The sequence below is a fragment of the Dipodomys merriami genome, unplaced genomic scaffold (genome assembly GCF_024711535.1).
Source record: "Dipodomys merriami isolate MVZ:Mamm:240054 unplaced genomic scaffold, mDipMer1.0.p SCAF_3, whole genome shotgun sequence".
Classification (NCBI taxonomy): domain Eukaryota; kingdom Metazoa; phylum Chordata; class Mammalia; order Rodentia; family Heteromyidae; genus Dipodomys; species Dipodomys merriami.
Window position 1 is genome coordinate 42,457,625 of NW_027204492.1, and position 27,766 is coordinate 42,485,390.

Consider the following 27,766-nt stretch of genomic DNA (forward strand, 5'->3'; position numbering starts at 1 on the left):
AATTTCTAAGGCACTGTTATAATGACTTTGAGTTGAAAATTTGCATTTCCTTACATATAAAAATATAATTTACAAATGAACAAAAGCAAATTGGCGTTTCCCTAAATGGATAGCAAGAAATCTGAGAAAATTTAAATTCCTTTCTGCTAATATATGGTAAGAATACTGGCAACAAGGAAGTGGTGATGAAGAGAGTAAAATAGGTGAGGAGAACCCCTGACTGGATTTAAGGTGGCCAGAAAAGCACATTGTCAGCCGGTGGTGACCATGGTGACCATTAAACGGAGACAGAAATTATTGAGTGAGGATTGGGATTGGGGGGGAGGGAGGAGGCTGGGAAGGGATGTGAAGGGTAAACCAAAGGAGGAGGCTGCAATGCTTGGTAAGAAATGTACGCATTATCCTGCCCATGTAATTGTAACCCCTCTCTACAGTATGTTCACAAATAAAATTAAATTAAATTAAAAAAAAGAAATTATTGAGTGAGGGGCTGGGAAGGTGGCTTAGTGGTAGAGCGCTTGCCATGCATGCCTGAGGCCCTGGGTTCAATTCCTCAGCACCATATAAGCAAAAAGAAAAAAAGCCGGAAGTGGCGCTGTGGCTCAAGTGGTAGAGCGCTAGCCTTGAGCTGAAGAGCTGAGGGACAGAGCCCAGGCCCAGAGTTCAGGCCCCACGACCCCCCCCCAAAAGAAATTATTGAGTGAGGAACTGAAAATCCTAGGATGGGTTTGGGGCCAAATTAGCAGTCCGGTGGTGGCCAGGGTGAGCAAATCTTTCTTGGGTGGAGAAGAGATGGTAAGGAAGCCAGAACAAGGGTTTATATACGTTGTGTGGCAATTGGGACTGATGGTGAACTGTGAGGCTTAGGCTTCTCAGAAGGTGGCCAGAGAGTGCCTGTTTGCTCTAGGTCCTGCCTTATATTAGAAATGGCCAGAGGTGACTACTGGCACTAATGACTGGGTTGGTTTTCCTGGTGAGCCCTTTAGGTATTTTGCATCCACATGTGGGTGAGCATGTAGATCAGCAGAATGAAGGCTTTTAAGAACACGGTTCCCTTAGTAAGTGATCAGGTAGGGAATGTGCTCCATAGGAATGACCAGACTTTTGGCAATGACACATATAGGAGGAAGACACTTCTCCCAAATTTCCATTTCAATAACTTATTTTATTTTATATTTTTTATTGTGAAAATACTGTACAGAGGGGTTACAATTACGTGGGCAAGGTAATGAGTACATTTCTTATCAAGCATTGTTGCCTCTTGTCCCTTCCCATCCCTTCCCATCTCCCCCCTTCGGCTCCCCCCCCCCGAAGTTGTAAAGTTCATTTTTCGACACAATGACTTGTACATCTCATTGTTGCAATGGGTCCACCTGTATCCTTATTTAAATGATTTGTTTTTTTCCCTTCCCCTCCACAAATTATACCAACATCAAATACAATGAAAGCATTTCAATAACTATTCTTTTATGTGAATAGATGTACATAGCCATTGTACCTTTGTGTTCTTCTCTTGAGAATACCCTGCTTTGGTCTCACTGTATGGGCATTCCCCTTTTTGACCAAAACAACAGGTGTGCTTATTAACATGTCATATATACCTAAAACTGTATTATGGACCCTATGTAAACAGAAGGGCTATAAGTGCAGGTGAAATAGAGAATAAGAGAGTAAGAGTTGGGGTGAAGGGATGAGTGTGGATGTCATTGCCATGGACACATGACATCATAACAAGGCAACAGTGACTACTTTTAAATGGAGAAGAAAATTATTCAGTGATAAACCAAAGGTCCCTACGGCTGGCAATTGTGGGCTCCAGTTAATAGTCAAGGCATGGCTATGACAGTAAATAATCCCTGTGTTCAGGACAGACCTGGGGAACCCAGAACAAGGTTTTAGGTACATTCTGTGCCAAGTGCAACCTGGCTAAGGCTGAAATGCTCTCAGATCATTCATTTTCCTGCTCAAGGTCCTGTCTGGTGATAGAGACAGTCTTGGAAACCATTTAGGCCCAGTGAGTGTAATGCTCTTCCCGGTTTATCCTGGAGCCCTTTGCATGAAGATGTAGGCATGGGGGGGCAGCAGAAAGAAAACCTGTCGGAACACAGACACCCCTAGTATGTGCACAGGTGAGACTGTTGTCTCACAAGAACAGTGAGAATGTCGGCAGTGAGGTATACAGGTTGAAGGTATTCCCATTTGTTTACTGAGTGTTCAGCAGTGCAGTTGTGAGCTCATGAAGATTTCATGTGCAGTTGAGGACTGTATGATAGGTAGGCAGATTGACCCCTGTGAAGCAGACAAGAGGGTAAGATCATTTTATGGGGATGAACATGACTACAGATCTGGTGGCCCTGAAGTAGAAGTTCAGGCAGAACAGTGCATTCTAGGAGTTAAAGGTAACTGGAGTTGAGTTAGATTAATTTCCTAGCTTAACTACTAAAGTGTAGTGCCCTCTTTCTGCACACTCCATTTCCGAGCCTTGGCTTTTTTCCACTTGTGCAACACAAAACTTCTTTGATGTTCTTCAAGGAAAGACCAGTAGTCCTAGTTTCCCTTCTCTTCAGATATTTTAAAGACCCTACTAGTTCCTCTTAGATGCCCATGAAGAACTTGTTTCCTCAATTGGGATCAGCAGTTCAGTCATCAAATTCAGTTGAATAGCCTTTTGCTTTGTTTGTGCGTCAGAATCAGATTTTACATTGTCTCTTCTTTGGTCCTTATTTCAAGATAATACCTTGGTGTCTAATACAGACAACAACAACAACATCAACAAAGGGCCACAATGCAGAATAATCCTATTGAAGCAGCAAGTGGGGCCCAGTGACCTGATTAACTGGGATGGAAACACTCACCAGGTAGATCTTGAATAATATAATTCCTTAGTTATGCTTGAGAGCATTTTGGTTAAAGAAATAGTCAGGCTGTGATTTATATGTCTTTAAGGGATGCGGAAGGCATTTTTATTCTTACAGGTTTTTTCTTCCTCTTCTTTCTAGTAATTCCTTTGGGATTATTTGTTTCTTTTCCTCACTTCCTATTTCTCTCTGTCTCTCTGTCTGTCTCTTTCTCTGTTTGTGTGTGTGTGTGTGTGTGTGTGTGTGTGTGTGTGTGTGTGTGTGTGTGTGTGTGTGTGTGTGTGTGTCTGTCTCTCTCTCTCTCTCTTCTGTCCTGGGATTGAACTCTGGGCCTGGGCACTATCCAAGAGTTTTTCTGCTCTACCATTTGAGACAAAGTTCTGCTTAAAGATTTTTGATCATTAATTGATGATATGATATCATGCACTTTCCTACCCTGGCTGGCTTTGGACTGTGATCCTCAGATTTCAGACTCCTGAATAGCTAGGTTTACAGGCATGAGCCACTGGCCCTAGGCTCCCCCTCCTAACTTTATGTACAAGATTAAAGTCCATGATTACCAAGTAAGTATTCAGATTTTGGATCCAGAGAAAGAGGTCAAGAAAGCATTAATTGTGTCTGGCAAGATTTACATTACTAATCACTAAGTCCATTAAAAATTGCCAAACTGATAACACCCTTGCACTTAAATTTTGGAGAGTGTATAGTGTAGATCTTCTACTGGTCAGAAATAATCTATGTTATTTGGATCTGAAAATATGTTTTTTTTCCTTAGGAGATTGTGTGGATGTAAGAATTATCTCTCTTCTGGGTTAAATTTTTGGGTGTGGAGCAATTCTAGAGGAATCACAATTCTAGATTTCCAACTTTACTATAGAGCTTTCATAACAAAAAACAGACCAATGGAACAGAATAGAAGAGCCAAAAGTAAACCTATATTCCAGCAGACATATAATATTTGACAAATGAGCCACAAATATTTGTTGGAAATGTAAGAGCTCTTTCAACAAATGCTGTTGGGAAAATTGCATATTTGAAAAACTGAACTTAATCCTAGTATGTCAGCCAGTAGTAACATCAATTAAAAATGAACCAAATCCTCAATGTAAGTCATGAATCCCTGAAACTACTATGTGAAGGAATAGGAAAAACATTAGAATTTACTGGGACAGGCAAGAAAGTTCTGAGTAAACTCCTAGATATTCAGCAAATTGAAGAGAGTTGACCAAGGGGATGGAATCAAGCCAAAAATTTTCTAGACAGCCTTCAGGATGGGAGAAGATCTTTGCCAGCTGCGTATCTGAGAAAGGCCTATTATCTTGAATATAGAATGAGCTCACGAGACGAAACCATCAAAGCATAAACTAAGTAGTAAATGGGGAAAGGAGCTAAATAAAGACTTCTGAGAATAAGTAAAATAGCCAATAAACACAGGAAGAAATGTTCTGACCCTAAAAATGCAAATCAAAACAACACTGATAATTCTATCTCACTGCAGTAAGAATGGGCAGTATCAAGAATACAAACAGATTTTGGCAGGTAGGTGAGGGTAAAAGACCATGTTATCCTGTTGGTGGGCATGTAAAGTAGAACAACCACTGAAACAGTGTCGAGATTCCTCAAAAAGATAAATATAGAAATTTCCAGTTGCAGTGATACCTCTCTTGGGCATTTATCCAAATGATGACCAGTCAGTATACAGTAAAGACACTTGAACCTCCATATTCATTGCCACACTATTTGCCAGATCCATGTCATAGAAACAGAAGATGCCATTCAATGGACCAATGGATCAAGAAAATGTGATACACACATACAATGGAATTTCATCTATCCATCAAGAATGATAATATTTTATCACTGGCAGGAAAATTTATATAAATTCAATAAAAATCATGTTAAGTGAAATAAGTCAGGCTCAGAGAGACCAAAAATGAATATTTTCTCAAACATGTGGAAGTGAGATCTAAATTATATATTTGTGTAAACAGATACAGTTATATGCCTATATACACAAACATGTTAACTGAAATATGGTAGTATACAGGAGAGGCACCACGGAAACTACCAAGATTCAGAACATTATAAGGGAATACTTCTCAAAACTTTATGCTAATAAGTTTGAGAACTTGACAGAAATGGACCTTTTCCTAGCAAATACTGACATACCAAAACTAAACCAAGATGAGTTAAACCAGCTTAACAGGCCCATATCAAGCATTGAAATAGAAACAGCAATAAGAGACCTCCCAGCTAAGAAAAGTCCAGGACCAGATGGTTTTACAGCGGAATTTTACAAGGCCTTCAAAGCAGAGCTCACACCAATACTCCTCCAACTCTTCAATGAAATTGAAAGAGAAAGCTCACTACCAAACACATTCTATGAAGCCATCATAACCCTCATCCCAAAACCAGGCAGGGACTCATCAAAGAAAGAGAACTATAGACCCATTTCTTTGATGAACATTGATGCAAAACTTCTCAACAAAATTTTGTCCAATCGACTTCAACAATTCATCCAAAAAATCATACACCATGATCAAACAGGATTCATTTCAGGGATGCAAAGCTGGTTCAATATACGCAAATCAATTAATATTATTCATCACATCAACAGGAGCAAGAATAAGAACCACATGGTTATCTCAATAGATGCAGAAAAAGCATTCGACAAGATCCAACACCACTTTATGATGAAGGTTTTGGAAAAATTAGGAATCCATGGAACATTCCTCAATACAATAAAGGCTGTATATGACAAACCTACAGCCAGCATTATACTCAATGGTGAAAAACTAAAGCCATTTCCTCTTACCTCAGGAACAAGACAAGGATGCCCACTCTCTCCACTTCTCTTCAATCTAGTATTAGAATGCCTAGCTACAGCAATAAGACAAGATACAGACATAAAGGGGATCCAAATAGGGAAAGAAGAAATAAAACTCTCCCTCTTTGCAGATGACATGATCTTGTATTTAAAGAATCCCATAGACTCCACTCCCAAATTACTCAAGCTGATTCAAAACTTTGGCAAAGTAGCAGGTTATAAAATTAACCCCCCAAAATCAATGGCTTTTCTGTATGCCAACAATGAGAAAAGTGTGGATGAAATTAGGAAAGCAACTCCATTTGTAATAGCCCCACAAAAAATAAAATACCTAGGAATTAACTTAACTAAAGAAGTGAAGGACCTCTATGATGAAAACTTTAAAATCTTAAAAAAGGAAATCAACACAGAACTTAAAAAATGGCAAAACCTCCCATGCTCCTGGATTGGAAAGATTAACATCGTGAAAATGGCAATACTTCCCAAGGCTATCTACAAATTCAAAGCAATACCTATCAAAATTCCAACCTCATTCTTCAAGGAAATAGAAGAGGCAATCCAAAAATTCATATGGAACAATAAAAAACCCCGAATAGCAAAAACGCTCCTCAATGGAAAGAACACTGCTGGAGGAATATCAATACCAAACTTCAAACTCTACTATAAAGCCATAGTAATCTAATACTGTAACTTCTTTCACCAACTAACTTAACAATTTAACAATGTAAATACCAGGAAACTGGAACATATGTCGTCAATGGTGGGGTGGGATCAAGAGGAGGAAGTAGAAAATGAAGCAATGAAGGCTGTATCAATGCAGACATTACATTAGATAGATAGATAGAGATGTAGATATAGATAGATATGAAAATGGAACTAAGAAAACAGGACATGAGTCAGATCAGGAGAGATGAGGACAATAATGAGAGGTGACATTGATCAAGATGCATTTTACTCACAGACAAGTTGAAACCCCTTTGTATAACTACATAAGGGTAATAAAAATAAATACATAAATATAGATATTGAATACCACTGCTTTTCATATAAATATTTGGAAATTTGATTTTTTTCTCCATACATTAGACATTTGAAGTTTTGGTTTGATTGTTCCAGTGTCTCAGAAACTCAAGTTACCAATTCCATAATTACCTCAGTAAATTTAATGAAACATTATTTACATTCGTGTTCAAATGTAGCAATTTTAAACTCTTAGAGACTGAAATGAGAAAGAAATACTTGGAACCATGACTCTATGAAGTTAAATCATACATGTTTTTCTGTTGCCACCTATGGTCCCTGATAGTAAAGAGAATGGCTCAATATTTAGTTCATAGTGCCCCTTAAATATTATGAATTGATTAAATAGTATATTTTAACATAGCTCTTAGGGAATAGCAAGAAGAGAATGATATGATGAGACTTTTGATGAAAGGCTTTGTTTGTGTGCCATGCTTGAGACTTGAATTTAGGGTCTGGGTGATGTCTCTGTAATTTTCTTCCTTCCTTCCTTCCTTCCTTCCTTCCTTCCTTCCTTCCTTCCTTCTTTTCTTCTTTCTTTCTTTTGTGTAGTGTTCTACAAGATGAGCCACATCACCTCTGGCATGTTAGTGGTTAATTGGGGAAAAGGACCTCAACAACATTATTGTCTTGGCTGGTTCTGAACTAGGGTTCTCAGATCTCAGCCTTCTGAATAGCTAGAATGACAGGCATGAGCCAGAAGTGCCTGTCTATTGGCTTTTCTTTGCAATGTTTATGTCTTTGCTACTTTTTATTTGCTTATCATCTGAAATTCATTGTATCCTACATCTTCATAGTTACCATTATCTTTTACCTATTTATGTAGTATTTCTCTTTTTTTTGTTGGTTGTGGGGTTTGAACTCTGGGCCTGGGCGCTGTCACTCAGCTCTTCAGCTCAAGGCTAGTGCTCTACCACTTGAGTCACAGTCTACTTCCGGTTTTCTGGTTGTTTATTGGAGATGAGTCTCATGGACTTTCCTGCCTGTGCTGGCTTTGAACCGCGATTCTCAGATCTCAGCCTGCTGAGTAGCTAGGATTACAGGTGTGAGCCATGGGCACCCAGCTTTCTTTATGTAGTATTTCTTTGAGCATATTCTGCTGTGCACATCTGTAGTCATAAATTGCTTTAGTTGTTTTCCTTGAATATTTTATTTATCCATTAGTCACGAATGATAGCTTTGGTGGATAGATTAATGTAGGCTGACAGTTGTTGACTTGCATTACTTGAAATACATCATTCTATACTTTTCTTGCTGGTAAAGTGTATATTGAGAACTCTGTTGTCATGTAATGGGTTTACCAATGTATATATCTTGGTACTTTCCCCTTATACCTTCAGTATTCTTTTTTTGTTCTGCACTCAATGTTTAACTGTGATGTGAGTGATTCTTGTTTGTTGGATGTTTTAGAAGGTATCTGGATGAGTGTTTCCCAATATTTGGTAAATTGTCTCCTATTTTTTATTGAAAATATTTTCTATTCCTTAATTTTAATCTCTTCCCTTTTACTATGCCCATCATTCATAGGTTTGTTCTCTCTGTGTCCCTACTTGATGCAATCCCACTGCTTAATACTTTCTCCAAATTGCTGAATTTCTGGAACGCTACTTAGTAAAGGCCTTCCTGTCCTAATACCTTCTACTGTTGCTTCTACTCTTTCTTGTACTAATTTCATGATTTCAAGTTTTAAATTGAGGTCTTTGATCCATTTTGAATTGATAATAGTACAAGTTGACAAACTGGGTCCAACTTCAGTTTTCTGCATGTGGATATACAGTTTCCTCATCATCATTTGTTTAAGTTGTCCTTTTTCCAACATGTATTTTTAGATTGCTTGTCAGATATCAGATGACTCTTTGTATGTAAATTTATTCCTGGATATTGTAAGTTTATTTCAATGATCTTCACATCTACTTTTATGCCACTACCAAGTTGTTTTTTATTACAAATCCCCTGTAGTAAAGTTTTAATCTAAAATTATAATACCTCCTTATTTTCTTTCCTTTTTGGGAGGAGAGGAATCCTAATTTTTTATATTATGGGATCTTTTGTGGATCTGTATGTATATGAGATTAGTGTGTTTATCTCGGTGAACACTGACATTGAGATTTTGGTGGGTTGTGCATTGAAATTGTCTATAACATTTGGCAGTATGGCAATTTTCTCAGGGAACACGAGGAAAGTCCACCATCCATGTTACTGAGTACCTGAGGGTTTCAAAAATCCGTGTCACTCGTATTTTAACTGACCTCAACCATCGGCCTCACTAGAGCCTAAAGAAATTCCCACATCCGGGTCTCAGAGAAGCTGAAAGTCCTCGGACTACTGGTTTACTATGAACTACCAATGTGGATGCAATCCCATTGGTCAAGTATTTCTCCAATTTGCCCAACAATCTGAGTCATGCAGATTACCATAAGTGTGAGGGAATTTCACCTTTTGAGTAACCAAAAGCCTGAGATAATTAAGCCATTCAAATCGCTTGCAACCCAAAGTACATAAACTATCCATGTATCTGGACAGCCGATGGATTAGGTACATCCGGGACATTGGGGCTGGAAGAAATTAGGCCTTCCGGATAACTGGACAGCAGAGGGGCTTTGTACATCCGGTCCCTCTGGAGCTGGGTGGGCCATCCGGCTAACCGACGTTCTAGTTTTCTGAACATCGCAGTCATCGGGAACCTGAGGGAATTCAGCCTACAGTGTCGTCAAGAGAGACCTCAGCCTTCCAGGTAACTAGGAACCATGGCCATCGAGGTCACTGGGATTTGAGGGCATTTTGCTAGCTGGATATCTGAGAATCTGGGAAATTTGTCCCTCCGGGTGAAGATTAGCCCGCGGGAATTAGGCCATCTGAGGGACGGGGAGTCGGAGGGACCTCGGCAGTCCGGGTCAACGGGAGCTCCAGGAAATTTTGCCCAACAGGTCACTGGGACCCTGAGGCAATTTGGCCATCAGAGTCACTTAAGGCCCAAGATGTTTAGGCATCTAAAGAGAGAAATAGGCCATCTGTGTCACAAGGAGGCCAATGGACCTCAGCCATCCGGGGCAGGATGAGCTCCAGGGACCTTGGTCACTTTGGGTCACAACAAGGCCGGTGAACACTGAGTCTGAGGGAATTAGTCCTTTTAGCTAACTGGTATCCCGAGATATTTTAGGATGAGCCTAAGAAACTCAGCCATTTGGGCCAGTGGGAAATCAGAGTTATTCAGACAACGCAGTCACTCAGAGCTGGAAATAACTCAGAGATCTCAGTAACTGTGAGCAGGAGGGAACTCGGCAATCAGTTTAACTTAGAGCTCAAGTGAAGATGCAGATACAGGTGACTGAGTCTAGAGAAGGCAGGGATGAGGATAACTTGGAGCTTGGGGGAACTCAGAGATAAGGGTAGGAAATATGGATAGCTTTGAGATCGAGATATCTTGGAGCTCCAGGGAACTCGAGGACTCGAGTAATGCAGAGATCAGGTAACTTGGAACTAAGGATAACTCAGGGATGGAGTAACTGGAGCACAAGGGAATTTGGGAATCAGGGTAACTTGGAATCTGAAGGACCTCACAGGTTCAAGAACCTGGAGCTGGATGGAGATCCAAGTATTATAGAGATTCAAGGAATTCAGAGATCAAAACAACTCAGAGCTTGGAGACACTTGGAGATTGCATAGGAGATGTGGCTAAGATAGACATCCAGATATCTTAGAGCTGAGCAGAATTCATAGATCTGGGTAACCAGGAATGGGAATAACTTGAAACTCAAGAGAACTTAGAGCTCAAGAGAATTCAGAGATTCATGTAACTCAGATACTGGGGTAACATGGAGCCACCAGGGAACTACAAGAGAGCTTGTAGGTCTGGGAAACTTGGAGCTCAAGGAAACTCAGAGCTCTAGGGAATTTGGAGATACCAGAAACTGTAAGATCAGGGTAACCTGAAACCAGAGAGAAGTAAGAAATACTGATAATTAGAGTCTAGGGGAACTTAGAGATCCAGGGAACTTGTAGCTTGAGGGAAGGAGATCCAGAGAACTGGAGATCAGGGTAACCTGGAGATTGGAATAACTCATAGCTCAGGGGAACTCTAGACCTGGGTGACCTGGAGCTCAGGGGAACTGGGAGCATGAGGGTACTCAAAGATCTAGGGAACTTGGAGCTGAAGGGAACTTGAAGCCTGAGTGAACTCAGATCTGGTAACCCAGAGATTCAGGCACTTGTAGATCCAAGTATCTGAGTAGACGTTGGCTCTTCAGGCAACTCAGCTTCTCAGCTTCTTTAGGCTAGCCAGGAATCTGTCCCCACCTCCTTGTACTTACCAAGTTGATTGATCTAGGGTAGAGTAGTCTGATTGAAGCTGAACTCATTGAATACTCTTGTGGCTAGTGGAACTTTGGAGGGAAGAAACTTAGGGAAACTTCACCCCCAAACATTTGCAGGAAGCTCTGGGTTTTTTGTTTATTTGTTTGCTTTATTGTTTTGTTGGTTTTTTGCCAGTCCTGGGGCTTGAACTCAGGGCCTGGGTGCTGTCCCTGAGCTTATTTGTGCTCAAGGCCAGTGCTCTACCACTTGAGCCACAGCACCATTTCTGGCTTTTTCTGAGTAGTTCATTGGAGATAAGAGTCTCAAGGACTTCTCTGCCCTGGGTTGGCTTCGAAACATGATCCTCAGGTCTCAGCCTCCTGAATAGCTAGGATTACAGGCATGAGCCACCAGCACCTGGTTGCTGCAAGCTCTTAACAAGAATTGAACGGCTCTTCCTGCCAAGCTTCTGGGTAAGATTTTCTGACTCTTTCGTTTAAGCAGATTACAGTAGTTATCATTTACATATGTACATATTGTAAGTGTTCTGCCCTAAATTACCTATGATCAACATGTAAGTAGTTTAATATGAAAGCAGTCTAGCTAGATTTCTCAACAGTCCACTTTCTGGGCCCTCTGTGCCTTGGCTTGTATGTGATTAGCTTCAGTCATCTAATAATTATGTACCTTTTTAAAAATTCCCCCAAATATAGCTGGAGATGTGTCTAAGTGGTAGAGAACTGGTCTAGGAAGTGAAAATCAGTGACTTCAAATTCTCATATCTAAAAATTTTCCTAGACTTGATCTCCTTCTTCAAAAAGATGTGTTCCTTCTTGAATCCTACTTTGTTTATGGTTAATTTTTTGTTGCCCGTCCTGAGGCTTGAGCTCAGGGTCTGGGCACTGTCCCTGAGCATCTTTTGTGCAAGGCTAGCACTCTACCACTTGAGCCACAATGCCACTTCCGGATTTTTCTGTATATATAATCCAGGGCTTAATGCATGCTAGGCAAGCACTCTACCACTAAGTCACATTCCCAGCCCTATGGTTAATTTTTATGCCACATTTTAAAATGGCTTTTACTGCGTAGATATCTACCTGTTTATTGTATTTCATTTATGTTATGTTTAAGTGTGTTTCGTATGAAGAGCAAATACTAACTCAATTATATGTTGTTGATGACATTTTTCATTTCTTATGAGCCATTTAAAAAGGATAAACTTTTTTGTTTTCTTTTTGACACAGAGTCTCTGGATGTAGCCTAATCTACTATGAAATTGGTGATCTTCCTGTCTTATTCAATGTGCTGGGATTACCCTTGTATACCACCATGATGGACTGATTTAATATTTTCAACGTTCCTTTACGAAATAATTTGAAACTTTCAAAAGTTATATTGAGTATCTTCACCCATATCTCCCTATTGTTAACAATGTTCACAGCCATAAAAATCACCCAAACTGAGAGATTAACAGTATTTTTGTATGAATATATAATGTATGGACTTCACTTTAATTTCATCATTTATCCCACTAATGATTTATTTCTTCTTTCTTCCCCACCCCCACTGCCATTCCAGGGATCCTATTCAGGATTTTGCGTTGTATTTGGTCTTTCACATCTGTGACATTTTGGAAGAGTCCTGGTCAGGTAACTGTGATTGGTTTGTCTGATGTTCACTTATGACTAGATTTGGGTTATGGATATGTGGCAAAAATATCCATTTTATTGTCTATCTGTTTATCTCTTTGGTGAGGAAAAAATTCACATTATAATGTTTTGCAGATGGCCAGATATATGGTATCTGAGACTACATAGATTAAATGCACAGTGACATTTACTTAGAGCCTAAGAGAAGAAAGTACTACATAAAAAGGAAGAACCACATATGTCATCTTCCAGAAGAAAGTGAGAAAGCAGAGACCATGTGGGAACTCTTGGTTACAAGAGAATAAAAGGACACTTGTTCCTCAGGGATTGCTTGATGTGACTATTACTGTGGACTGATGAGGCACATGCTATAGTCAAGGATAAGTAGGCACTGTGCTAACGTCTACTTGATAAAGAGAAGATACTCTGAATACTGGATCACATTCATGGGAATATGTTAAACAGGAAAACTTTTGATTTGGCTAGTCAAAGCCTTCTATAATTTTCCTTCTTTGTCCCATCCATATCTGGTTTTGGTATCAGATTAGTAGAGGCTTCATGTAATCAGTTTGGTAACATTTCTTCATTTTCTCTTCTATGGATGATTTAGCAGTGTGTTGAATGCCATTCTTTTTTAAAGGTTTGGTGGAATTAATCAGTGAATCAATCCCCTCACATGATCTTGGTTGAGAGACTATTTTAATCAATATTTTATTGAGTATTTACAGAAAGAAATTTTAATTCTACAAATCAGGTCACTTGATCAATATCATTCCTCCTGTTCTCATGAGAGACTCTATTACTATTTTAATCTACTTGCTTGTATAGATATGTCTGGGCTTTGAACTTGGCCTTTTGCTTGCTCAGCTTGCTTTCTGGGTTAGTGATTGAACACAGAAGCCCTAGAATTAAAAAAGACTTTATAGTAAAGGTGATGTACAGCGGGGTTACAGTCACAGAAGTAAGGTAATGAGTACATTTCTTTTTAAACACTGTTACCCTTTCCCTTGTTTTCTTCTGCTTACCCCTCCCTGGTCCACTCTCCTCCCAAGTTGTATAGTTCATTTCCAACATAGTGTCTAGTGAGTATAATTGTTACATTAGTTCATCCTTAGTCCTGCTGTTTCTGTGATTCCCTTTCCCTTCCACGGATCAGATAAACTTATACACAAGACAAAGGGTACACACAACTAAAACAGAAAAAATAGAAATAACTGTATACAGGACATAAGAACCTCTTGTTTCCAATTATTGGAATTCATTTTGATCTGCTTCATTATATATGTTCCTATGCACTTAACAATTGAACTATTTTGATCCCCTGTTAAGAATATCATAGATATATTCTAGTTATTATAAATGAGGGAAACTATGTAACCTACTTTTCTTTGGGCCTGTCTTTCTTTGCTTAATATAATTTTTCCAGGTCTTTCCATTTCCTTACAAATGGGGTATCACCATTTTTTCTGATGGAAGAATAGAATTTATTATGTATATATACCATAACTTTTTGATCCTTACTGAGGTGCATCTGGGTTGGTTCCATATCTTAGATAAGGTAAATAATGCTGCAATGAACAAGATTTTGCTGGTAGCTTTGGTATAGCCTTGTTTGTGGTCATTTGGGTAAATGCTCAGGAGTGGGATTGCTGGGTCATAGGGGAGCTCAATGTTTAGTCTTTTGAGGAACCTCCATTTTGCTTTACAGAGTGACTGAACAAGTTTACACTACCACCAACAATGTATTAAAATTCCCCTTTGGCCACATCCCTGCCAGCATTTTTTACTATCAGATTTCTTGATAATGAGGTGGCCTAGATTTTGCTGGGCTTTTGTTGGTGGTGGTGGTGGTGGTAGTAGTCATGGGACTTGAACTCTGGGCCTGGGAGCTGTCCCTCAGCTCTTCAGCTCAAGGCTAGCTCTCTACCACTTAAGCCACAGAGCCACTTCTTTTTTTCTGGTGGTGTATTGGAGATGAGTTTCATGGACTTTCGTACCTGAGCTGGCTTTGAACTGTGATCCTCAGATCTCAGCCTCCTGACTAGCTAGGATTACAGCAGTGAGCCACCGGTGCCCAGCTCCTCAATGACTTTTCTACCTGGGCTGACTATGAAGTTGGAATCCTCTAGATGTCAAATTTTGAGTACCTAGAATTAAAGACATAAACTTCTAGCCCATGGATGGACTAGCAGGTTTTTAATTCAAGAAATAAGGCCATTTTGTATTTTTGGCTATTAAATCTCAGGATCTTTGCTGAAATTCTTATCTATATCTTAAGTGTACTTCTTACCTTGTTCATCAGTTTGTTTGCATTGTCTTTCTTGTCATTATTTTAATAAGGCAATTTTTAATTCTTTGGCATTTCAGCCCTTTATTTTTTTCTTTTCCATTTTAATTTAAAATACTTTATATAGCTTTTTCAACAGATTTTTATAAGGTTAATTAAGATACAATTTACATATGATAAAATCTGATTTTTGCCGGGTGCTGGTAGCTCACTCCTGTAATCCTAGCTACTCAGGAGGCTGAGATCTGAGGATCACAGTTCAAAGCTAGCCTGGGCAGAAAAAGTCTGTGAGACTCTGATCTCCAATAAACCACTAGAAAAGCCAGGAGTGGCACTGTGGCTCAAGAGGTAGAGTGCTGGTCTTGAGCTGAAGAGCACAGGGATAGCACCCAGACCCAGAGTTCAAGCCCCATGACCTACCAAAAAAAAGTCTGAATGTTTTTCCAATTTATTTCATTGTTATTTTAGAGGTGATACACAGTGAGATCACCTTTAAACACATCTGGAAATAAGTGCATTTCCTCTTCAATTTTGGATGCAGCCAGTGTGCTTCACTGTTGCACTTTAAAATCTGATTGTGTAAGCGTGCATGGTACTTTTTATAGCATGTTCTTGGCACTGTGCTTCCTTCCACCCTTTCCCCACAAACAACCAGTGTCTTCAGTCATCATTCCTCATTTCTTTACTGCTCAGCTCCTGGCAAACACTAATTTACTTTTTTGCTCTATGGATTTACTACTCTGGGCATTTCATATCACTGAAATCATGAAGTATGTGGTCATTTATTATTAGCTTATTCACTTTGTGTTTCTTTATGATTCATTCACATAGGAGCAAGCATCAGTGATTCATCTCTTGGTATCAAGTACTGGTACACTGTAAGGGTATACCAATTTCACATATCTGTGCATCATATGGAGATTTCTTTTAGGAATATAGCCAGAAGAGAAATTGATTGTATTTGGCCCTTTCATTATTGTGGAGTTAAAAGCTGTGATCGAAGTCATATTGTCTTTCTTTTTCATATAACTTGTGTCCCTACATTGTAATTTGCACTTCTGTTGAGATAGATAATTTTCCAACTTTGTTGAGCTGATTCCTTAGTAATCTTAATTTCTCTTGATGGGTCAATCTACATTGTATCTAAAAAGGAAAACAATGAACTAGCACAATAGAAACAAAAATGGCAGGGGCTGGGAAGGTGGCTCAGTGGTAGAGTGCTTGCCTTGCATGCCTGAGGCCCTGGGTTCAATTCCTCAGCACCACATAAGCAAAAAGAAAAAAAAGCTGGAAGTGGCGCTGTGCCTCAAGTGGTAGAGCGATAGCCTTGAGCTGAAGAGCAGATGGACAGTGCCCAGGCCGAGTTCAGGCACCATGACCGGACCCCCCCAAAAAAATGGCATAGTGGTGGTGTATGCAGGCTCTGGGCCCTACTAGTCAAAGGTCAGTTGTGAGTACTTACACTGGCTGTATTTGCTTTAGGAGCTTCCCTTCTTTACACATCTGGAACTGGTACTGACTCCATCAAACTTTATTGCTTGTGAGCTAAGCCGCTTCTTTCTTGATCTAGAATCTGCTATTTGTGTAACAGGGGCAGCAAATTTCCTAGCCTACTAGTATTCTCTGAGTACACAGGAGAGTTGGGAGAGGAAACAGAATCTTGACAACTGCCCTAGAGAACGAACTACTCATATATCTGTCTATAACCTAACAGCCCATTACATTTATATAAAATGAGATCATGAGTAATTGTTGTAAGAAATTATACTTCTTTTTTTCTTGAAATTTTCTAGATTTTTTCCTCTGAAAGTTCTGTCTGTGATCTTTTTGTGATCTTTTAATATGACCGTATCTTTTTTGCACATTTAATTTCTGGTGCCATAAGATGTTCAAATTTATCTTTGCTGATTTTCCCCTACAGATTTTTTACCTATATCTTTGTCAGACAGAAAGTTTTATTCTTTGTTTCCTTTGGCTCTGGGGATCCAGGGCCTTGTGCATGCTAGGAAAGCACTATACCACTAAGCTATGTCCCCAGCTTAAAATTATCACTGGAAGGTATTCTCATTCCCTTATATGGAGGATGACAATATCTTGGTGTCAGTTCTTCCTATATATTTACTCATTTTTCTCATTACTAACAACTGTAGGCACAAAGTAGCTTTAGAATTACTAACCAATAAGACAAGTAAAAACAGATTTTATTTATTTTATTTATTTATTTTTGGTCCGGTTGTGGGGCCTGAACTCTGGGCCTGGGCACTGTCCCTCAGCTCTTCAGCTCAAGGCTAGTGCTCTACCTCTTGAGCCACAGCGCCACTTCTGGCTTTTTTCTTTTTGCTTATGTGGTGCTGAGGAATCGAACCCAGGGCCTCATGCATGCAAGGCAAGCACTCTACCACTGAGCCACCTCCCCAGCCCTAGCTTCATTTTATTTATTGTATTATTTACTTATTTATTGCCAGAACTGGTGCTTGAACTCTGGGCTTTTTCCTCTCAGCTGGCAGTCTACTACTTGTGCCATAACTCCTCTTCTGGCTTTTTCTGCTTATGTGGTGCTGAGGAATCGAACCCAGGGCCTCATGCATGCAAAGCAAGCACTCTACCACTGAGCCACCTTCCCAGCCCAAAAACAGATTTTAAACTATGGTGTACAGTTCTTTTGTCTTTAATCTTAGAGAATATGGTTAAAGCATTTTCTAAACTTGCTTAGCTTAAATACTAACTTAATTTATTATCATTCTTTTTTAACTTTGAACCACTCCCTTCTCCAATATCTTCCAGAGAGAACCAGTTCAAGGACCCTCAGTGTAAATTTCTATTAAAAATCCATGTGTGCCCAAGTTCTTTAAATGGTAAATTATTTTCACACATGTTCACAGATTCTCCTATAATGTAGATTCCTGGCACCTACAGGTATATAGTTTTAAAGATACCACCATTGAGATAACTACAGATGTTCAGGAAGCATAGATTTCACTACTATATTGTAGATTCTTGTACTTTCAAATTTTACATACTTTTTGCTGAAAACATCTAAAGTTTTTACTTTGTCATTTTAATTTGGCACACAGCATAACATTTTTGTCTTAGGAGGAATGCCATAACTTTTATCTTACTTTGGAGAAAACAAGATTGGATTTTGGGAGATATATTAGAAGAAATTTGGGCATGGCACAATTCAAAGTTCACATAACAATTTAAACAAAACTGAAGATATTTTGCACCTGACAGAGATTCTCCACATATGTTGAACTGTGCAGTGAGTGCTCAGGAATTTAAATTTTTTATTTTAGAAACTTGTATTGATTTTATCTTTATCTTTACCACATGTGGTCAAAACTATGTATTCTAAATCATTTGTAGATTTTTTTTCTTGCTGTAGTACTCTAATTGGGGCCTTTCACTTGTTAGACAGATGTTATACTACTTCAGCCAATGTCTACAGCCATATTAGATTTGGTTATTTTTAGATAGTGTCTTGTATTCTTCATAGGCTATCTCTCTTTTTTAAATGTTATTATTTTATTTTGCTTTGTTGGTGGTGGTCCTGGGGCCTGAACTCTCGGCCTAGGCACTGCCCCTCAGCTCTTCAGCTCAAGACTAGCACTCTACCACTTGAGCCACAAAGCCAATTTCTGGCCTTTTCTGCTTATGTGGTGCTGAGGAATCAAACCCAAGGCCTCATGTATGCAAGGCAAGCACTCTACCACTGAGCCACCTTCTCAGCTCCTTCATAGGCTATCTCTAGACAATGATGTTCCTATCTCATTCAGTCAGGATTACACACTGCACTACTAGTTTGTTGAGATGGAGTCTCAATAATATTTTGCAAATGCCACAGTCTTCCCAATCCCTGCCTCCTATTAGCTGGGATTACATCTGTGAACCACCATGCCTGATATCTAGATCTTTTTCTAGTAAGTGATACAGTGTTAGTGCTATATAAACAGTTCTTACTCTGCATTGTTTAGGAAACAATGACAAAAGCATATACATGTTCAATACACAATTTTGGCATAGTATTTCCATAGGCAGTGGGTTGAATCCATGGGTGCAGGACCTACAAATACAGAAAACACCTTAGATTGTTTATTTAGATATTTGATACAGTATGTGACTCAGAGAATCAAAGTTGTAAATAAACATGCATTCAAAGAAATGTCACTCCTTTCTCATTCCTTTGATACTTTTTCTAGTTGTTCCTATTTCTTTCCCCTTCTTTCCTGTCCTTTACCTATAGGGGTAGTCAATCTCTTCATCTCGTGGCTTAATCTTTCCTATACTTACATTGCACAGATGAGCATGTACACGTTTTTAAATTGCTTTCTTACATACTTTACAGTATCCTAAGTTTCTCCTCATTTGTCCCTCATTTCATAGCCATTTATACATACATACATATATATATATATATATATATATATATATATAGAGAGAGAGAGAGAGAGAGAGAGAGAGAGAGAGAGAGAGAAAGAACATAGAGCATTATCATGTATTTGTCTGAGTAAATGGTGTGAGGTATTTTTGAAATTGCATTGCAATTTAATTGAGCTTAAGGATTATTGACATCTTTTCCATGTAAACTTGTCAGGGAAGAAGATATCAAATTGGAGTGGCATTGGTTGTAAGTATTTAAAATATACCAGAGGCTTTGTTAAGCCAGGTTTCAGGCGTGTCTACAACTGAACCTCTCGAGAAATTTGTTTGTACATACAGAAGTCTATTCAGACTTTGTGAAGTGGCATGTACTGTAAATTCTGCAATGGAATTCAGTATCCTTTTGTACTAATTGGTGAAAACATTCCTTCCTGCCTGAAAAGCAATCCCTTTCTTACAAGGAGGTTTGATCTTTTCTGCACATAAAAGAATCACAGTTCTTGACAAACAAGGTACAGTTAGCTTCTCTTGAATGTTAATCTATTTTTTAAAAAACCATTGCATATTTTGTTCTCTTTTCTATTTTTACTTTTGTGCCTGTCATGGGGCTTGATCTCGGAGCATGACACTGTCTCTGACCTCTTTTGCTCATGGATAGTGCTCTGTTACTTCAGATACATCTCCATTTCCAGGTTTCTGGTGATTAATTTAAGATAAGTCTCATGGACTTTCCTGCCTGGGCTGGCTTTCAGCCATGATGCTCAGTTCTCAACTTCCTGAGTAGCTAGGATTACAGGCATGGGCCTCCACTGCCTGGCTCTTTTTTTTGATGCAGGTATAATATTGTTTGTTTGCTCATTAACCACTTATGTATCATAAACAACAATGAAAATGCTAGCATGAATGAATATTTTCATTTTTCTTGGGCATATACAGAGGTGGGATTGCTACAAGAATGGGTATCTATGTTCAGCTTTTTAAGAAACCACCAAACGTATAACCTCAGCTCTACTATTTTTTAATTTAAATTTTAGTATAAAGGTGATGTACAGAGGGGTTACAATTATATAAGTCATGTAATAAGTGTATTTGTTTTTGAGAAGTGTTACTCCCTCCCTCATTTTCTCTCCTTTTCCCCTCTTGACTTCCTTCTCCCCAGGCTGTGAAGTTCATTTACAACATAGTGTCTAAGCTGGGCACCGGTGGCTCACGCCTGTAATCCTAGCTACTCAGGAGGCTGAGATGAGGATCACAGTTCAAAGCCAGCCCGGGCAGGAAAGTCCGTGAGACTCATCTCCAATAAACCACTAGAAAACCGGAAGTGGCGCTGTGGCTCAAGTGGTAGAGCACTCGCCTTGAGCTGAAGAGCACAGGGACAGCACCCAAGCCCAAAGTTCAAACCCCACGACCGACAAAAAAAAAAAAACAAACAACAACAACAACAACAACAACAAAAAACCATAGTGTCTAGTGAGAATCACTGCTGAATTGGTTCACGCTTTGTCCCACCATTTCTGTGATTACCCTTCCCCTCCCCAAATCAGATAAACTTATATACAAGACAGTACAGAAACAAAAACAGTGACACAGTGACAAAAAAGAATAAACCAAAAGAATAAAAAAGAAAAAAAGAAATAACTACAAACAGTACAATAAAAACCCTCTTATTTCTATTTCTTGGAGTTCATTTCAATAAGCATCATTTTATACAGTCATATGCACATAGAAATTGAGCCATTGTGATCCTCTCCTTAAGAATATCCTCCTTTATTCTCACTGTGTGAATGCTTAGAGTGCTGTTAAATTAATAATGTCCAAGTGTAATTATTTGAATTTTGCCATCCATTGCTTTAACTTGTAGATTTATAGACATAGTATGGTTATTACATATGAGGGAAACCATGGAGCCTGTGTTTCTTTGGGTCTGGTTTCACTTAATATAATTTTTCCAAGTATTTCCATTTCCTTATGAATGTGGCAATGCCATTCTTTCTGATGGAAGCATAGAATTCCGTTTATGTATATATACCACATTTTCTTGATCATTCATCCACTGAGAGACATCTGGTTGATTTCACATCTTAGCTATGGTAAATAATGCTGCAATGAATGGGGTTGTGCTGATGGCTTTAGTGGGGGTTGGCTTTTGGTCATTTGGGTAAATGCCCAGAAATGGGATTGCTGAGTCTTAGTGAAGGTCTATGTTTAATCTTTTGAGGAGCCTCCATACTGCTTTCCAGAGTGGTAGGGACATGGCTAGCAAGATAAGTAGAAAGCCCACAGAATGGGAAAGATCTTTATTAACTATGCATCAAACAAGAGCCTCATATCTAAAGTATACTTAAAAGCTCAAAAAATTAAATCCCCCAAAACAAATCCTCAAAGAAAAAACAACTCCATTATTAAATGGGCTAACTACTTTAAGAGAGATGTCTTCAGAGAAGAAATAAGAATGGCCAATAGACACATGAAGAAATGTTCAACATTTCTGGCCATAAAAGAAAAGCAAATCCAAACAACATTGAGATTCCATCTCACCTCAGTTAGAATGGCCTTCATCAAGAAAATAAGTAACAGATGCTGGCAGAGATGTGGCCATAAGGAAACACTACTACCCTGTTATGGGAATGTAAATGTGTTCAACTAGCCCTACTATTTTGATTTGCCATCCGCATGTATGTGGCTCCACTTTCTCTGCAACAACCTTAGCTATTTTCTCTCATTTTTATTATTTGTTTATTTTAAAAATACAGACTTTTGAAATCAAGGCCTTGTATTTTTGACATAAGCACTCAATCATTTGAACCACATCCCAAACTTTTTTGCTTGGATTATTTTTCAGATCAGCTCATACATATTTTGCCCCAGAGTGACCTCAGACAGCTAATCTCCTACCTCTGCCTTCTTCATAGGTGAGATTATAATTTTGAACCAGTACTTCTGGCTTATTCTTTGTTTTAACTGGCTTTGAACCTTCACCCTCCTCTGTACCTCCTAAGTAGCTTGAATCACAAGCATGAGCCACGATATCTGGCCCTACTCTCATTTTGGAAAAGGACTATCCATTTGCTACAAGGTGGTATCATAGGGTAGTTTTAATTTGTAACTCCTTAATGACTTGTGATGTTAGCATATTTTTATCTATTTGTTAGTCATTTCTGTATCTTCATTCCAGCAGTGTTTATTAATGTCATTTGCAACTTTTATTAAATGGATTTTCTCTTTTTATAGTGTGTTATTTTTATGTTATGAATTTTAGATTTTTATCAAATAGGCAATGCACAAGTATTTTTACCACTTTTCCAGCTGATTTTACTCAATTCTCACACAGTTAAGAGATAATTTCTAATTTATGCCTATAGAAATTGTTCTCTAGATACAGATGTATAGTTTGGCATGTATTTATTTATTTATTTAACACTTTTCTGTGGCTGTCTTCTCCAGAATTCTAAATATTTCACACCCTGATACAGGTGCATTAATATGGATCCAAAGAACCCAGGAACACTGCTTGACCTTGCTATACAGACTGTGGTGAAAAATGAGTCTGTGGCATTACGTGCTGTTGAGGAGATACCACAAGAACTTTTTATTCCACTGTTCAATGCCGCCTTCTCTGGTGGGCATACAAATGTAGTGAAGGCAGTAGTAAGTACTTGGCCCTTTCCTTGTCTTCATGTTGGGGCCTTGCACTTGCCAGAGCCATACTGTGACATCTTGGAAGCCATGCTTGATGGTCTTCAGTTCCTTCCTGTTCGCAACTCTTCTTCTCGGTAAGACATCATATAATATACACTTGGAAAGTCAGCAGAATATTTTGCTGAGACCTTGTGCAGGAAAGGACTTATAAGTCTCCATAAGTGATTAACAGATAATATAGAAGGTCTTTGTGAGACTATAGGTGCAACATTTGTGATCACCTTAAGGACATCAATGTCTTACAGATGTGATGTAGACTTGTGGTGACTGAAGGTTCAACTGATGAATTTCTGTGATGGATATTATTATATAATATGAGCACTAACACTTGGAAAGACAAATATGAGAACAGAGGGTACAACAATTAACAGAGATTGGGTGATTTTTGTGGAAAGTTTTGTCAAGTGACATTTGGAGTAAACCCTGAGAGTAAAGGGTTTTGTCCCTCCTTCTCATTATTGATTCTTCTGGTTTCCATTAAGCCTACTACCTCTCATACGTGTTACCTTTTCCTTTTCCTACAGTGTGCCTAAACTGAGGATTCTAGATTTAAGGCAGAATGCAGACTGCATGACCACATGTTCTGGAATTTCAAACAAATTTCCTTTCTGCTTTGAGGCTTGTGCTTACTCTAAGAAATCTATCGGGAAAAAACAAGGAGCCCATGATCAACTTGTAAACTTGGAGGCTCAACCATCTCGAATACCAATGGAAGTTTTAGTGGACCTATATATTGATGGTGCCTGGATGACAAGACACTTTCTTTCTGTTCTATATAATAAAGTTGAGAACAGTTTGGGGTCTCTGCACCTCTGCTGTAGATATTTGCAGGTTGATAAAATAATGGACTACAAAAAGGCCCAGAAGATTTTGGATATGGTGTGCATTGATCACCTAGGAGTGGATGAAGCTTCTCTGAGTGAAGTCTGCATGATTATACCTGGGATGGTCCACCTTACTAGCCTTAATCTATATAAAATTAAATTTAGATCTTATAAGAAGAAACCTTTCAAAATGTTTCTCTCCCATCTTAGCCGGATGGATGACCTCCAGGAACTCTTCCTCTCTTACTTCTCCCTGAAAAACCATGTTCATAAAGTACTCAGGTGAGGGTTTGGAGTAGTAGCCTGGGCTACCCAAGCACTATGTTAACTGAGGAGCAAAAACATTCTTGCATATTTCTGAATTTCTTATAACATATATTTCCTTTGCCTCAGTACGGACACTTCTAGAAATCTGCAACTGCCAAGGCTAAGCCTTTCTCATAATGAGAAGCAAGACCCAATTAGAAAGATATATTAGACGTATTCATTCAGTCAATCAATGCAGATACCATGTCAGACTCAAGAATATATTGGTTTAAAAAGTCCTTCTACAGCCTCTTAGAGTGTAAGAGAACATTTTCAGTTAGAGAAGGTTTTTTTTCTTACAGCATGGATAGACATAGTCACAGAGTGACTATACTAATACTGTCAGACTATGCCTCTCATGGGTTTTCATGAAGGCTTAGAGGCAAATGGAGAAAATTCCATTTAAAGATTAGTCTCAAAGGGAATTTTCTGTAGCATACTAAGCCTTATATCTCCATACAAAATGGACAGTGGTATAAATACTGTTTTTTACTTCAATGTTCATTACTCAGTAAATTAAGTAATACTGTTTACGTTTAGATGAATTTGACGCAAATTTATGTGCAAAAAATTAACTCTTTATGGTGGAAAATCTATTTAGTCCACATTGTTAGTTGTCATTTCAGTGTAACACCAAATGATTTATTACAGAGTTATAGGTAGTGAAAATCTAGGACTTCATGTATGGAACAAATATTTATAATTTAAAAATAATTTTCTTTTTATCTCTACAGAGTCCTGTCACCTGAGTTGGACTCATTGAATCTGAATTTTTGTGACCTGACTAACAAAGACTTGCTTTCCATGTCCCAGAAACTTCAAGATAGAAATATAAAGCTATTGAATCTCAGTCACAACCAGATGTCGTGGGAAAATTTCCAACCATTAAGGATTCTCCTGGAGAATCTATCTGGTAACCTGCAGCATCTAGAGATGAATAATTGTCTTATTACAGATGTAACTCTCTCTGGTATCATACCATCTCTAAGATCCTGTACCAGTCTCCGAGTTCTTACCTTGGCCTGTAATCCCATTACCATGGCTGTGCTTAGGAGCCTTTTGCAGAATTTAACACTACTGATGAAGCTGAAGTTCGTAATCTATCCAATTCCTATGCATTGCTATGATCAATGGCATTTTCGTGACAGTTTAGACGAAGTGAAACTGGCTGAAGTGAAGTCAGAAATAAGGTCAAGGCTCCGGGCAGCACAACGTACTGACATGAAGTGGAGCACTTCATATGAATAATTTTGACAGTAAAAAAGCTCATTGAACAATGATATGTGGCCAATAAAACACTCATTATTCTTGCCTGAAGGCCACATTCACCATATATAAAAACTGTTTACTGTTCCAGCAAACTGGTGTTAGGAAAATTGGTGTTAGGAAAATTGGATGTAAAACTGTTGTCTGTAAAAGAAAATGGAGGGCTTTGAAAAATCCAGTGAAGCTTTTGGGTACTATTCTCTACATCTGCCTTCTTGTTCCTGACCACTGTACTGAGAAAGTGATTTAGGCTGACCCATTCATGGCGTACCTTGTCCTAGCCAACACTGACATACTCACTTCTGGGTAACTGACACTAGTCAAGATGATTGAAATTTTTCCTGGATGTTTTGATAGAGTGGTGGCTATTGAAGACATATTTTCCACTTTATTCTAAACTCTTAATATTAGCCTTAAGATAATTGAGAGAACACATCTGCTGTTAAAAGAGGAAAACTATGCCCATCTACCTGTGGATGTCTACATCTGCATGCTGCCACATCCTTTCCTAGGTCAAAAGCAATGAGAATCAGACTTTACTTTGGTTACTGTATAACAACACCAATACATTTTATGTAGCACAATTACGTGTCACATAACTTTTCAAAGATGGAAGAACAAAAAGTGTAAAAATTATCTCAGTCATAGCTTTTACATTTGCAGTGCGTTGAAGTGAAAATGCATTGAATTTCAAAGCCTTCTTAAAATGAGAAAAAAAATTAACAATTTATATTGCTTTCACATTAGCATTGCATTATTCCTGGTATTTTGTGTTGACATTTCTTATTAAAGTTCACCTATTCTTTGAAACTTTTCTTTGTTTCTACTTTTTCCAGTGGGGAGCTAATTCTGTAATGCCCACATAGGTTTGGCCCTCTTGCTCTATGAATTCTATGTCTGATATATCAAAATCTATAGCAGAATACTTAGGAGGGGACATATGGAAGGAAGTTGGATTATTTCCTCCCCTGTCCTCTCCTCACTTTAGTGCCAGGGTGCTGACAGTAGGAGTACATCCAGACCACAAAACCAGAGCACTACACAAAAGGTTAATTAGGAACACTATTGGTTGTATTGACAACATAAAGTGCACGTTGGTAAATTCTTATTGTAAGAATTGTACCTGTTCTTTCTAAGATTTCAGCAAATTAGAAATCTAACTGTAGTTACTAGCTGTGTATGGGTTCCCTAACATAATTTTAAGGAGAGTATACCTAAAACATTGACAAATTTTTATACAGGAAGGGTCCTCTGCTGCTGTATGCTAGAGCACAAACACAGATTGTATTTGTTCCCTAACATAATTTTAAGGAGAGTATACCTAAAACATTGACAAATTTTTATACAGGAAGGGTCCTCTGCTGCTGTATGCTAGAGCACAAACACAGATTGTATTTGTTGGCTTAGGTTCGCACACATTGATACCTAAGTGCAGGAATTTTGTTTTCTGTGGGAAGCCTTCTTCCAGAGGAACCCTGTATAGTATATTTCATTTGGGAAGTGGTTCTGCCACACATCTACCCCCTACTAAGAACAAGCAAAGCCTCAGGGATTAGGACATTTTAGAAATAAAAAGTTTCACTGTCCCTAATCTTCAGTGTCCGGGACAAAAGCATAATTCCCACTTTATCAAGGAGAACAATCCAAATAAACAGCACCGCTATGATTTTACTTGAACTCGACAGAGAGCAGGTGTAGACTGATTGCAAAGGTTGGGTTTCTCCAGGGGCATCTGGACGCACTACCCCTTGGACCAACCAGATTTTCTTGAATTTCCTTTGGTCCTGGCATGAAATTAAGTCATCGTGTGTACTGCTTACTGTTTAGGCTCTCTGATTCCGTTTCTAAGATTATGGTATAATGGGAGACTTCTTCCCTGTTTTATGTATCAGCTCGCTAGGAATTAGAATTTTAAGAGCCCCTGAAATCCAAGGCTGTGTGATAGGGGAGGTCCATTGCAGGGGTGAAGGTCACTGAAGAGCCAGGCGATGTGGGCAGACTGTGAGGTCACATGAACAACTGAGGTACTGGAAAATGCTCTGGTCAAAATCCAATCAGTGGGCTGGGAAGGTGGCTCAGTGGTAGAGCGCTTGCCTTGCATGCATGAGGCCCTGGGTTCGATTCCTCAGCACCACATAAGCAGAAGGGAAAAAAAAGCCGGAAGTGGCGCTGTGGATCAAGAGGTAGAGCGCTAGCCTTGAGCTGAAGAGCTGAGGGACAGCGCCCAGGCCCAGAGTTCAGGCCCCGCGACCGAACTCCCCCCTCCCAAAAAATCTGATCAGTGCCAGGCAAGGGAGCATTGTTTGTTCTGGGGTGTGTGGGTCACACGAAAGTGTCCATTCCATAGAAACTAACAT

General features: G+C 38.9%; 1 protein-coding gene across 1 annotated transcript; it reads left to right on the forward strand.

Annotated features, from left to right (window-relative positions):
* The first annotated feature begins 10,103 nt into the window (after positions 1-10,103).
* On the forward strand, positions 10,104-25,391 carry LOC138839781 (melanoma antigen preferentially expressed in tumors-like). The gene is made up of 4 exons (XM_070039333.1): positions 10,104-10,174; positions 22,788-23,087; positions 23,538-24,119; positions 24,878-25,391. Exons 1-4 carry the CDS (start codon positions 10,104-10,106, stop codon positions 25,389-25,391), a joined length of 1,467 nt encoding a protein of 488 aa, XP_069895434.1.
* Positions 25,392-27,766: the final 2,375 nt, after the last annotated feature.

Coding starts and splice junctions, on each gene's coding strand:
- LOC138839781 (XM_070039333.1), top strand. CDS start 10,104: ATGGATAGCTTTGAGATCGAGATATCTTGGAGCTCCAGGGAACTCGAG. Junction 23,088..23,537: donor GTTCGCAACTCTTCTTCTCG/GTAAGACATCAT, acceptor CTTTTCCTACAG/TGTGCCTAAACTGAGGATTC. Junction 24,120..24,877: donor CATGTTCATAAAGTACTCAG/GTGAGGGTTTGG, acceptor TTATCTCTACAG/AGTCCTGTCACCTGAGTTGG.